The 14,336-nt window shown below is 39.2% G+C and overlaps 2 protein-coding genes across 2 annotated transcripts in view; one reads left to right on the forward strand and one right to left on the reverse strand.

Annotated features, from left to right (window-relative positions):
- Nucleotides 1-1,042: 1,042 nt before the first annotated feature.
- dnal1 (dynein, axonemal, light chain 1) lies at nucleotides 1,043-4,406 on the reverse strand. Its single transcript, XM_034675933.1, has 8 exons — nucleotides 4,333-4,406; nucleotides 3,796-3,834; nucleotides 3,122-3,231; nucleotides 2,970-3,025; nucleotides 2,824-2,879; nucleotides 2,600-2,726; nucleotides 2,034-2,174; nucleotides 1,043-1,260 (listed from the first exon to the last, which is right to left on the reverse strand). Exons 1-8 carry the CDS (start codon nucleotides 4,333-4,335, stop codon nucleotides 1,211-1,213), a joined length of 582 nt encoding a protein of 193 aa, XP_034531824.1. The 5' UTR covers nucleotides 4,336-4,406; the 3' UTR covers nucleotides 1,043-1,210.
- An 8,592-nt stretch (nucleotides 4,407-12,998) lies between these two features.
- The window catches only part of gphna (gephyrin a), a 29,417-nt gene continuing 28,079 nt past the window's right edge, over nucleotides 12,999-14,336 (forward strand). The window contains exon 1 of the mRNA XM_034674924.1: nucleotides 12,999-13,096. Within this exon, the coding sequence (XP_034530815.1) occupies nucleotides 13,033-13,096 (64 nt within the window). The 5' untranslated portion in view covers nucleotides 12,999-13,032. The remainder of the gene's footprint in view (nucleotides 13,097-14,336) is intronic.

The following is a 14,336-nucleotide window of genomic DNA, read 5'->3' on the forward strand; positions in this document are numbered from 1 at the left end:
AAAACTAAATCTTTCTGTATAACTTCAAACATGACTACTGTTACAGATCTATTTCAAATGACATGATTCAACTGGCAAAGTTTATTTATTTAAAATATCAAAATCATTTAAAAACCATAAATATCTCACATACATATGTACAAACATGCCTTAATTATTCAAAAACATGAAAATATTTTCACTAAGACATCGTTAATCTACAACCTTATGCAACATACATGCATAAACATTACAATCACGTCTGTTAGAACAAGAAAATGCTGAAACTACAGAAGCACAATCAATCAAAGACTCCAGTTTAAAAACAGTAGATTGCTAAATGCCCTTAAAAATAGACAAGATCTCAAAACAATGCATAATTATGTTGTATTTAAGTATGTCTACATGACCTCAGTTTGATACTGGAGGGAAGATAGTGCCAAACAGAGCTTTAGACAGTTTTTTGGTCATGTTAGTCTTCAATTTTATCGCCAAAGATGCTTCCTTTGTGTCCTTTGAGAAGGTTGATACAGAAAAATGTCCCTCTTTTTTAATGCTTCTACTGCTTAGTGCCCTGAGAAGTCAGAGAGAGAACAGTACTGGGATGCACCTGTCTTACTTTTCAAACCATCAGTCGTCAGTCTAATGTGTTGCATTACCTCTCTAGATTTAAACATTGCTTGTCTATCTCTCTTGTGGTGTTATTGAGGGAGCACAGAGTTTGGTGTTTACAGCCAGAACTAGGTTTCCCACATCAACATTTGGTCCACTCAGAAGTTTCATCTAAATGTTGTGGGTGCTACATTGTGCTTTAACTCTACTAGAAGAATACAGAGACAATAAATCACTGACACTGTAAAAAAAACAAAACACTGTAGATACTTTTAGCCCTTCAGTTGGACTGTACCATAAATCCTCACAGGTCATTCTCTGTGAACAAATGCAAACATATGAGAGAATCTGACAGTTTAAAAACACTGTCATCCAGGTAAAAGCATCTGGAGATGTAATAAAACCGTAGATCAACTGGTCCCAAACCACAAGTCAACTTCCCACACTCTCCTAACTCCAACACATTCATGTTCACTGTGCTTGTTTTGTGCTTGGACGTGCAGTCTAAGCTGCTCAGAATCCCCTCTTACAGAGAAAAGCACCACAACAAACCGTACAAAACTTTAAAAAGGAAGACTCTCAGGGAGGAGGTTTGATTTCTGACAGATCAGCAGGATCCTCAGTTGTCTCCCTCTGCTTCATCCTCCTCCTCTTTGATGACCGGGGTTCCTGGAAACAACAGAAAAGGAGACCATCAGCATTAAAGAGCGGACGTGTTGCTGCTATCTGCCTTGTAAGAAATACAGATCAAGAAACATGATACTTTCATTTATGTCTTTCCCTTGCCCTCTGCTCTTCTTTTACGCCGTGTTTCATCAGATCTTATGTCACTGAGTTTTATATTTCAGTTTTATTTGTCCTGAAAAACACTTAATTACTTTTCTTTAAATCCTGCAAGTAAGGTTTTTTAAGATTATTAGCAGAAAAAGGAAAATGATTCCTTCATAAACGTTTTTTACTTCTAGTCTGACTCATCTTTAATGTTTATTATAGAATATTTACAGATCTGTAAACTTTCTGACAACTTCTAAGGACATTTCCTGAAAACAAAAGTATGATCTTACTTCAAAAATGTGAGAATTATCATTTTCTATGAAGTCTCTACTTCATTAAAACCAAAGTAGAACACGTATTTATGATTATTTTGTTGATTTTAAACATTCATTTGTCATGGAGCATGCTCAAAAACATTTTAATCATAGATCACAGGATACAGTCAGCCACATTTTGCTCCTATCTCACGACCATCTGAAGCTCTTCATCAATTCTTTTTCTGAATATATTTGATTTACGCTCAGCTGACTGAGTAAATCGATTTGAACGACTTATTTTAAACTGTTAGAAATGAGTTATAGTTAGATTTGATCTGTGCAGGACTGTGAGTCATTGCTTTTCAGAGATATAAGGTTTTTGATCAGGACTGTCTGCTGCACCGCTCTTACCATCAAGTTTCTTCAGATTCGGGAGTCTTTTAGAGGCTTCGTCCATCCAGGTTCCCTCGGCTGAATACTTCTCCTCCAGAGGATTTCCAACAAACACCAGGTCTACGAGGCACGGCATTTCAGCCAGCTTCATGAACTCTCCTGCACAACACCGAAAACACACCTTATGTTAGATTAAAGAAGGCCACAACAAATCAATATATCAAATACAGTGATTACTCTCAGATCATATATAAGAATTTTACAAAAGGTCTCTACTGTGTGCCTCATTTTCTGTATTTGTCCTTTTTTTAAAGTGCAAATTGTGCTCCGTTGCAGCTTTAAAAGGACAAATTGGTCAATAATTATCAAGAAATGTTATAGCTTCTGCTTATTTGAGGACTTGCAAATATTGTCTTGATTTGAATATCAGCAACTCATTGCAAGAATGACACAAGTGCAATGCCAGATAGTCAAGTGTTGGTTAAGTGTTGGAAATTCCCTAATTTTAAGCTAACAAGGTCAAAAGTCAACCCAAAATATTTCATTTCTTCCCTTTGTGGACTTTATTTAAGACTGTAGCGTACCCCAATCTTTGACCAGGTTGTTGGAGATGTAGAGGACTTTGAGTTTCTTCATGTGGTGGAGTCCCCTCAGTTTCTCTATCAAGTTATAAGAGATCCAAAGCTCCTCTAGTGTGTCCCCTACCGCCTCCTGCACAAACACACACAGGCACAAACAAAAACACAATATTACATAGAGTCAAAGTTTGTATTTAGCAAGTGTTAATTCAGCTTAATGTGGTACTCACCAGACCAGTAAGAAGCTTTATGTTATTTCTTCCTAATGACAATATCCTCAAGTTCTCTGGAAGCACAAACAGGAACATAAGATCACAACAGAGTCTGTATGCATGCGTGTCTTTAAACGTTTTGTATGTAAGCAGGCTCTACTCACTCATGCCGTTCAGATTGGTTATTTTCTCGATGCAGTTCGTGGACAGTGACAGTTTTCTGCGCAGGATACAGAAGTAAAATATTAAACAATTCAACATGTATTTGTGCGGTGAAACTAATGTAGATAAGAAACAGTTCAGGTGCAGGACTCACTCGCATTTAGTGAGCGTGGAGAGCGCAGAATCCATTTTCTCTATCGGAGGAACCTGAGCGTAAAGCTTTATGGCCGTGGCCTCGCTCCCTTTCTCTCCAGACTTCTCCTCCTGCACAAAGATGCACAAAGAAATAACATTAACCATGCTACAACAATATTAGTGATCATGTTGTTTGTCTCACTGTTTATGAATAAAGTTATGATCGTATGACTGCTAATGAATCAGGTTTGCCACTCTTAATTAGTTTTATTGACAATTTTTTGGGGCAAATGCTTCTTAAACTTACTGATAAATGTCCTGAAATGTCTGTTGTTGTGCACAAACCAAAGATAATCATCTAACAGATTAAGAAAAGGAAGGGATTGCTGAATAAACAGACGCCCAATGCAGACGTGCATGCAACTTCCCACCCGACGTTAATTAAAATACTTCTTATTCTTTCAAAATCATCAAGAAAACAACCAATATCACGATTATGTGTACAAGCATGGAGTGAATAAAATGTGTGGATGCATGTCCGTACAAATCAGAGAGCTGTGATCCTTATTTTCTTTTGGTTGAAATGGAATAACCAATCATGAATATATATCTCATAAATAAATAAACACTTTAAATAAGTATCCTGTCTTTGTTTTTAAGTTTGTTTTTAAGGTATGTTTGTATGACACTCACCCATTTGGCCAGTGCGTCTTTCACTGTTGTTGCTTTTGCCTGCAGACATGAGATGCCATTCAGTTAGCCAGGAAATGACTGGATTATGTTATAATGAAAAACAGCAGACAGGTAGAATAAAACAAGCTCATAACAGTGCTATTCTACATTAAACTCACTCTTTAACCTGTAAATTTACACTATCTTGATTATAAATGTCACAATAAGGCTCTAAAATGCATTCTTCTGGAATCTTTCCTCTATAAACACGATATAAAAGCATAATAATGCATAAAAGGCTCAGGTAGTCTCATTAGTTAAGCACAGAAGCTAGTTAGTTAAAGCTAAATCCTTCATTGTGCCAGTTAGTTTAGCTAACTAGCTAATTAAAGTTAGCTTATTTCAGCTCACAGCGACATTAAAACATCCTGTAATGTCAGCAGCAGCCGTCAGAAGCTACGTGACTGTATATTCTTACACTTTAACACAGTTAGGACCCTTTAAAGAGCTCATTAATCCAGGAAAGTAAAGATAAAGAGAGATAACAGCGACACTCACCATGTTGATGCTTGATATCTGCTCTGGTTGCTATGGCACTGAGAAGCAGACTACAAGCTGCGCATGCGTCGTTTGTACTGGGCCTGACCCAGTTTAGAAAACAATTTAATTGTAGATTTTCGGACTTCTGCTGTTTCTCATTCAATATCTCATTCTTTTTCACTTTAAAAAAAACAGCAAAAAGATGCACTTTATTTATTATGAAGAGGAGTCAACTTTTTATTTATTGTTTAATGATTCTTCTTGTGATTTCGAATAAAGATCCTTCAAAAATAGAAGCAAAACGACTCATTAAATTCACATTATTACCATTTGTATTCCTCTATTGAAAGATTCAGTCAGTGAATTGGCTTCTTTCTTTGCAGGGATTTAAAGTTAGATGTTTAAACCTTAAGACTTTCTCAAATGTATTTAATTTTAAGGCTTATTCTGAGTGTTTTTGTGTTATTTTGAATTTTTAAAATGTTTTTCCCCCCATTTTTTTGTTTGTTGCACCTTTTGGAGTACTTGTATTCATAACAAAAATGTATTTAAGAGGGTAAATTCTAAGGTAAACACTTTCTAAAAAGCTAGATGAGCAAGATCATTATTAACCTGCCTTATAACATTCAATTTCTTACTCTAATTTTATCCAGCAGGTGATTAAAGTTAGATTAGCTGTGTTATTGTACTTTTACTGTGATTTCTAATGATGAAAATGAAAAAAGGAAGCCATTCCTCTAACTAATGTGCAGCTCCATCTTTCCTCTCTGATGTACGAGCTCTATTTCAGTGCATACTGCAGAATTATTGAGGGAGAGGCAAATATAAAGCATGCATTGTTCCCATTAGGATGCTCTTTATAGTGTTAAAACAATTAATTTAAGTTTTATTTAACCTGAAAGGCCCCATACAGAGAGTGCTTAAAGATGAACTGCAAAAAATAAAAGTTTTCAAACAAAAGAGGAGTGCAAATACCAGACACAGAGCATGCAGGAGTCAGGAGTCAACCTGTGTAGATGATGGGACCTTAAAAAGAGCAACAACGTGTTCAGTAAAAACTAATTTTCACTTATTTTACAAATGTGCAGCAAGAATAAAAACCTAAGACAAGTACTCCCTGCAGCTGATTTTGGGCGTGGAAGGAAGCAGCAGATTTAAGTCGCTCTGTCCGGATGTTTGTAACTCTGAGAGGAATTTCCTCTGATGATCTGTTTATCTGAAGACACAGGAGCAAATACCAGTAAACAGAACCCATGCAGTACATGCAAACAGAGTGTAATAGTATCCATGTTGTATCTGCCTTTATGATTGTTAATGTAATTTATGATTATTTAGAAACATACTGCAGTTATTTAGTTTTTTCTGTTTCTAGTTGTGTTGTAATATAAAGTATTACAACACTGTCCTCTAGTTTCTAAACATGAGTACTGCATCAACGTCTGTTTTGGGGCCTTGACTTTACAGTAACCTTGAATGAACTGAGGAAATACCATTCAAGTTTATTCTCATTCAGAGTAACTCTTCATGGTCTGACATGTGAATGTACAAGTCCTGTTTTAACTGCAGTGTTTTTTATGTTTTGGATTCAGAGTGGAAGAGTAACAGTGAGAGGAAACATAACAAACAATAAGACAGGAGCCATTGAGCTTCCATAGCCTGCCTGCTTTAAACCCACATGAGAATCTGTTCTGCTGTGGACTGAACCCACCTGAAGGTAGAAGACAGTTTATTGGTACATTAAATTTGTGTTATGTTGAGTGAAATGGGCTGAATCTGCAGCTCCACCTGTGGCCAGATTGCTTCAGCGCATGTCTCCTAACTGCAGAGCTACCCTTAAAAACAATACTTCAAGTGAAATTAAATTTAATTAAATACCAGAAGCAGCCAGAGTCTTGTTGGCTTGCACGAAATAAACTTTAAACCTAAATAAATAAATAATCTGCTGATTAATGATCGCTCCTTGCCTAAGAGGAGACCTCCAAAACACTGAGTGCATCTTCAGGAGGGACGTTATAGACAGAGCTTTATATTTAAACTGCGCCTTCTGTTTGTTTTTGTTTTAGTGATTTATTGTATGTGTTTTATTATCTCTTCTTGCCCTTTCACCTTTTGATTTATGAATTTCAGTCTTGTTTCTTCTCACTTTAGTACCTCGGCATTATTGCAAATGAGGGTTCTCCTTCAATCTGTAAATAAAGGATGATTATGATCCTGATGAGAAGCTGCTTTCTTGCAGACACTTGCACAAAAATGAGGCCTTCCAAGTACGATGAGGCCTCACGCTCTGTGTGTGTTCTGCGTGCAGCTAGAGGCGGCACTGCTTAGCTGCTTCCAACACCTAATACAAGTGTCCATCAAGGCCTTATGGCTTGGGCATTGTCCATATTTATATACAGCCAAAGACACACTCCCTTTCCTGAGTTATATCTTTAGTATCCTCGTCCTGTCTGTCATGCTAAGGCAGTTGTTGAAATATTCTTAACTATACCAGCAGGATAACAGATGTTAGGACTCTGTCTCAGCTTTGAATGTGATTTCTTGAACCCTCCTCATGTCTCATATCAGCCATTCATCACTGTCAGTGGAAGAAGTGAGCTCACCTCAGTCTGTTTGGCACGTTCAGGCGGTGTTCAGTGTCACAGACTGAAACAGACAGCTCAGAATACATCCACTGCAACCCTATAGCCGGTACCTGCCTCGGGATCATTGTTAAGTAAAGAGTCAGCATGTTTGGTGACGTGCACGTCCAAACAAAGTGAAGAGGAAGATTTTATCTGACTGGGCAGCAGTCACTCAGAGTTTAAAGCATCAGAGACTCACTTTAAGACCTTTTTATACGCAACATTTGAGTCTGATTTGATTTCTTCTCAAAAATATGGATGTGTCTCCTTCGGTCCCATCAGGGTTTGCTGCTCAAAGTGCAGAGCGTCTGAGACAGCTGCTGAATAATTCCCTCCTCCCTCTTCAGTCGGAGCAGAGTTTTAATTAAAAAAGCAGGAAGTGGATTTAGATGGAGTCACTGAGGAGCTCGTAAACAAAGAACGTGACTTGAAACTGAAACCTCAGGTTTAGGTTTGCAGAACACACCAGTCATTTCCTGCTCCGTCGATCTCGTCCCATTTATCCACAGTGACAGATCAGATACCATCATGGTGAATATTTTACAGGAGGCTTATTTGTAAGACCGACAGTGAGGTCGGGTGAAGGAAACACATCCCAGAGAGAGCAGAGACGGTGAAGGACCTTGAGTCTCACTGATTAGTGCAGAGCTGGAGTCAGGTCATGTTTAGTCTAACTTAGCATAAAGACTGCCTAAAAAAACCTCTCTATCCAGCAGTGATGTCCAGGCTGTTTTTATTAGGGTGGCACTGTCAGCGTTATCATAACGACCACTGATAGGTGAAGGGAATATAATTGTTTACCTCTTCTGTGTGGCAGAAAGTCAAACAGCTTTTCCCCAAAGTTGATTTGTAGGAAGCAGAAAAAATGGGAAGCAAAAGCATGTGACGACGACTGGGTCAGAGCATCTCCAGAACTGTTCCCTGTCTGCAGAGGGAGGAAGGAAGACCAAGGAACAAGCAGCGAGGTCATGGGTGGGAAAGGCTGGCCCGTGTGATCCTTCTAAAGAGCTGCTGGAGCTCAAACTGCTGAAAAGTTAATGCTGATTCTGATACAAAGGTGTCCGAACACAGAGCATCACAGTTTGTTGTGTGTGAGGCTGTGTAGCTGCAGACCGGTCAGGGTGCACACTGCCAAAAGCGCCTGCAATGGGCTGGACCACTCACCTTAGCAATGGAGGAAGTTTAAGGTGTTGACTTGGCCTCCAATTTCTTCAGATCTCAATCTAATTGAGCATCTGAGGGATGTGCTGGACATCCAAACCCCACTTCACAATTTCCAGGACGTCTGAGCTGACTGCTGTGATGCAGCTTGATGAAACCCGGGTGCAGAGAGGAGGCCAGTTTATGTCTTGGCTCTTGCTGCCGATGTTGAGGGCCAAATCGGAGTGTAGGAAGTACCAGCTCTCAAATAGAAGTGACACCACCGGCTCATTAAAGTTGTCAAACCACCAAAGACTGACCTTTCCACTTGAATCATCTTTTCAAACTGCATGAAAGACTCAAGTGTCCGCTCTGTGTGCTGTATTGTTGTTTGATTTATGACTCTTCATCAGCTGTGAAAGAGTTTGGTTCCTTTTAGGTTACCGGTAAAGTGTAATGTTACAGGTCGAATGACTGCTCAGGATGTGTGTGTGTGTGTGTGTGTGTGGGGGAGTGGAGTGAGGAGGAGTGGGCTGGGTCTTTAAGGGACAGACAGTATAAAAGACGACTGACAGCAAAGTGGTTTCATGTGCCTTGAAGATGGTTGTGTTCCCCTGACAGACGATGCAACAAGCTGCTGCTGAAGTTATGAAAAGTTCTCAGACAGTTGTCCACAAAAAGCCAGACTGGTTGGATTTAAACAGAAGAAGGTTTGCACGATGGGGATTCAACTTTACTGAAAGGAAAAGTCGAGCTCTGGAGATCAGCATCCGACAGATTGACCGATCGAGATCCTCCATTTATCTCCAAGCTGCTCTTAAATTATCTGACACTGCACACGTCCTGAGCAGGTCCAAACACCTCATGGGTTTGTCCAAACCAAGACAAACCACAATCATCCCTCTGCCTCCCATCAAGGGATCAAGAACCATCTCTGTGCAGAACACTGAAGCTTCACCGTGTAAAGTCAATCAGGAGTCAAACAGATCTAATAAAATCTATGTTGCTCCTGCAGCAAGGAGCAAAGCAGCGGTCAAAGACTCAGAGACTCGCAGCAGACGGATTCAGAAGACGCTGGATGGCCAGCCAGCTGCAACATTGACTCCAGCACCACCAGAGCTTTCAGGACGACAAACGAAGGATGCCAGGGATCATGATGCCAAGGACGGGTGTACGATAAAGGTCGAACTTGATGCCATTCTCCGGGAAGGACTCAAACAAAGACATTTCTGCTCCGATGACTCAGCCTTTGAAACTGAGTCTGGGCTTTCTGTGGACAAAGGCCGTCTGGAGAGGCTGCAGGAGGACAGTGATGATGCAGAAGAGGAGGAGTACTACACGGAGCAGAGGATCACAGAGTGGGTCCTCAAAGTCAACTCCAGCCTCTTCTCGACGGGAGATCGTGAGCAGGAACCCTCCAAACCTGCAGAGGAGCAGGATGTGGGGACCATAAAGATTGTTTACAGTGGAGACTGACCTGCTGATGGAAGAGCCGCTATTACTGGAACACAACATGTGTAAACTACCTCCAGGTGTCCACAGTCTTAAACCACTTTAAGTTTTTTTACAGAGTAAAAAGTTGTGAGGAATTGGAAATGAAACAGAAGTTGGGAATTGTCAAGTATTACAATAAATATATAATATTTTTTATTTATCTAGCACCTTTTAAAACAAATGTTTACAAAATGCTTTAACAGAAAAAGCATGGCAGAAACTTCAGAAGTAGACAAAATACACATTTAACAGATGGAAAGACGTGTAGGATATTTAAACAATGCAGAAAACAAAATATAACACAAAAGGTTAAATAGAATAAAAAAAATTAAACAGTATAAAGTGACACAACAGTATAAAAGGGAGTGGAGCAATAGGATAAAAATAAATCAATAGATAAATAAATGAATGAAAAAATAAATAAAGAGGATCAGAGGAGGTCATGGTAACAAATAAATTGATTAAGAGCTTTAAATAATACAAGAAAAAATGAATTAATTAATTAATACGACAAATAAAGTATAATTAATTAAGATAAAGTAAAGATAAATCAATTCTCAATAAAAACATGAGAATTTAAGCTGCAATAGGATGATCTGAGGTTTAAACTTGCCTAGAACAGTATCAACGTAGTACCAGAAAATATCTAATGATATTAACTAATTAACTGTTTCAATCTGGATTAAATACCAGAGTTGTGATCAGGTAAATTCATTTAAAAACAAAACTTCAACTCATCGCATTTGTGTCCTTTCTTGTTAGCAGGCGCATTGATTACACCAACAAAGCTTTAGACTTGTTCACTTTAGTGGGAATTATAATAGATAAGCAGGATCATGTTTGAACTTGAATGTAAATTGAAATGTTCAGTTTAATCTCATCAAGGAGGCTACCAAGAATCTGTTGCCAAGCATTTCCAACCATGGAATTGCAAAATCAAATTTTTAGCTGTATAAAGAAATCGCTTTAAAATCAATAAAATCATCTGTTAATCAAGTTTATGATTCAACTTGTTTATGTCTCTAGTTTTGTTCGTAAGCTGGATCATGTGCAGGGAATGTGTGACTTACATCGGGGGTCCTGCTCACCCTGTCGATATTATAATTTGCATAATCATCTGTTACCCAAACATCGTCCCCATTATATCCATTAATCAAAGGTTAGTGAGTTTTCAAGTTAAAAAAAGGAGCTTTTTATTTAAGTTTGATCATGACATTATGGAAAATTATAGCAGATAGAAAAAAATAATCATTTCAAATCTACGAATTACTTTTTAAAACTCATCGTTGAAGCAAATGTTGAGCATTTCCTCCGTCTTCTTTGCCGGCCCAAGGACTGAACTGAGCATGTGCAGTAGCAACATCATGACCGTGTGTTTGTGACTCAAGGAATCCAGTCTCTCGTATATTTTGATGATGCATGTATTACCTGTAACGCCAAAGCAGACTCAAGGGGCTCCTGTCTGCCCAGGAGAGGAGTGTGGATGTGATGACTGTGTTGCACACTGTTGCCTCCTTGTGGACAGAAATCAAGCTAATGACACTGAAATGTCATAAGCTAGGCTCTGTTGTTGTTTTATTCCGTTGTTGTTGGCAGCTTTTGAGCGGGTGTTTGTTGGCTGAAGCAGTGAGACACATTTCTCCCACTCTGCTGCATGCCTCTGTTTAAGATGTTGAAATATATTGATCGTGCTGCTGCCTGTAGCAGCAACAGCCTTTGAACAAACTTTGCAGCGGTCTGATGTTGCAACAAGTTTCAAACTACTGACGTGACTGTGGCACAATCTGTTCATACGCCTCACCTTTTCATAATACAGGTGCATATGAGAACAATCAGTGCAACAGAACAATGCAAGCAAACGCATGCACACTTTCTTACAGTCAAAGATACATTTGTTGGGAACACTGTGGTATCAAAACGATGCCAATAATATATCTTTGAAACATACACAGTGTGCAGGAGTTTGCTTTGAATGTTTCCTTTTTTTTTACTCATGATTGTATATGCTGTTGTATCTTAACAGCCCGTGATGTGCAGATGCAGAATGAACCTCGTGACACTGGCCAGCTTGGATAGTAATTAGATTTATTACAATCAAACAGCATCAGCATCAGTAACAAGCATCGCGACCTCTCTTCTGTCTCCACGTTCTGACTTAAATACTATGAAGGTGCACTCAAATTAGAGTGAGGGTGTCCTCCAAACATGCACATATATGGACTCCTCAATACGAGTTTAACGTTAGCCGCTATTTGACTCAATTTATGAAAACCTTGTTTTGAATATGTCAGAGATGTCAGCTGTCAGTGTCAATCATATTATTGCCTAGGTCAAAGGTGATCTTTTGTTAGGCCCTCCCTAGAGACTTCTGGGGCCATTCTACACATTCTTGTAGGCTCCTGAAATTATTTTAAACAACACAGACTAGCAACATATACTTGATATTATGTGGGTTGAATATCAGATACTTCAATGCCTTCAAGTGATGTAAATGTGGGAAATACAATGAGAGCCATCGGCGGTTCTAGACCAATTTTACTGGGAGGGCCAGGCTGGGGCCAAGGGTGTTGTGAGAGGGACACATTCAACCCTGAGAAGGTCGAGGACCGGCTAAGAGCAAACTGGCAAAACATCAGTGCATCCCTTTATACTAGACATATATACTACTGTGCACTACATCAAAATGCAGACTGACAGCAGCTGTTTGGCTGTTTACACTCAACATGAGTCCCTTGGTGCTCTAAGGGACTGGAACCAAGTGCCACACGCATGTGTTCCGCCTGTAACATCGGCGCGATGCTTTTTTTATTGTATGATATTATTTTGGTGTGGAGGAGGGGGCCACAGGGGGGCCCCTCCCCAGAACCGGCACTGGGCAGAAAGGACCAATCACAGGGCTTGCGGTCCGCGTCAATTCTACGGGTGGTTACATTTTGGAGGAGGTGCATGTCAGCTATGTGAGTAGGCCTCTGCGTAGGCTATGCCATCGATTCAATGCAGAAGTATAAATCAGGCATTAGTGAAAGTCCTACATGCCACCCCTGCATGAGTCAGTATCCTAGCTGGGCCACCTTAGTCAGAAAGTCTGGATCCGCCCCTGCTGCAGATGTCCTAAAATAGACTTAATAATGTGGTTTCATTGAATGTGGCCCTCACTGATTACAGAACTTTTTAATAATAAATATATTTTACTGAAAGGTCACAGAACCTATATTTTGACGTTATCTTAAGTTCTAAATGTGTTCCCAAAAATCTTCCCTAATTACTGGGAGGACATTTAGACATAAGGACACTCTCAGATATAGTATCATCCTCCAGAGGTGCAGCATCACACACACACACACACACACGCACGCACACACATAGAGGTTGTGTGCGTGTGTGTGTGTGTGTGTGTGTGTGTGTGTGTGTGTGTGTGTGTGTGTGTGTATGTGCCGGCTCGGTGCAGACAGAGGTTGTAAACATGGCGGCGGACGGGATGGTGCTCACTAACCACGACCATCAGACCCGAGTGGGGATCCTGACAGGTGAGGAAACAGTTGATATTTATATATGTATCTCGTCTCTGTCGCGCGACTCTGAGGGTTTATTGTCTCTGTCACGATCTGTCGAGCTGCCGTTAGCCTGATGCTAAGCTAACCGGTCATTGCTTTAACGTTAGCTCCCTGACAGATCGGACAGATGTGGAATCTGCTTCTGAGCGACAATATTTGAAGTTATATGTTCACATTAGTGACGTTAGTGCTCAGATGTACAGACTGGCTGTCATATTTAGGGCTGTAGTTGATAAAAATCGACGCTGTAACGAGATATTTTAATCAGCGTGAAGTCAAACAGGATGTAAGAGAACTTCCGGCAGAAACTTTCACAATAAGAGTCTTTTTATTTCACCTTTGGCTTTCCTTTATACATATATATTTATTATTAAGGGCTAGTTCAACCATCTTATCAATGTATCAAATATATAACAATACAGTAATTTTGCACATTTCTATTTATTAATAATAATAATAATAATAATAATGTATTTTATTTGTCACGCACTTTACATTTGGAGCAAATCTCAAATTGCTACAGGGCATAATAAAAGAGCGGTAAGAATAAAAACAGGGTTAAAAAAATAAAATAAAATAAAAAAAGAGACATTTTCTCAATTTTCTCTGCGTTTTTGTAAGTAAGTGAGTCAATACTCTCTGTAAATATACATGTAAATATACAATGCAACAATTCCCCAAGCAGAATTCCATATTTCTATTTATTTTATTATTTATAGCACCTTTCATAGAATGAAATCACAAAGTGCTTCACAGGAAATATATTCAAATTAAAATGAAATCATAAAACATTAAAAGAAACAGACAATAGCATAATTAAAACATCAGTGTCTACAAGGTGAGTCGAAGGCCTGTTTAAATAAATGTGTCTTTAAGAGTTTTTCTTAAAAGTGACAACAGAGACAGCTGAATGAATATTTACAGGAAGAGCGTTCCGCAATGTTGGTGCCACCACTTCAAAAGCACGGTCACCTTTTGTCCTTAGAGGAGTTCGAGGTCAGAAGACCTGAGTGACCTACTGGTGTAGGTTGTATTTCACAGTCACTGATATCTCATCTGTGAGATGGAGGCTTGGGTTTTAAGCGTGCAATAACGTTGATGGATAAGCAGGGGGAAAAAAGTGTGCATACTAGCTTTAACTGTAGACTGCATATTAAAGTGATATGCCATAAGCGTTCACTGATTGTGAAGCCTAAAGATGCAGAGCTTCCAC

The sequence above is a fragment of the Notolabrus celidotus genome, chromosome 22 (genome assembly GCF_009762535.1).
Source record: "Notolabrus celidotus isolate fNotCel1 chromosome 22, fNotCel1.pri, whole genome shotgun sequence".
Classification (NCBI taxonomy): domain Eukaryota; kingdom Metazoa; phylum Chordata; class Actinopteri; order Labriformes; family Labridae; genus Notolabrus; species Notolabrus celidotus.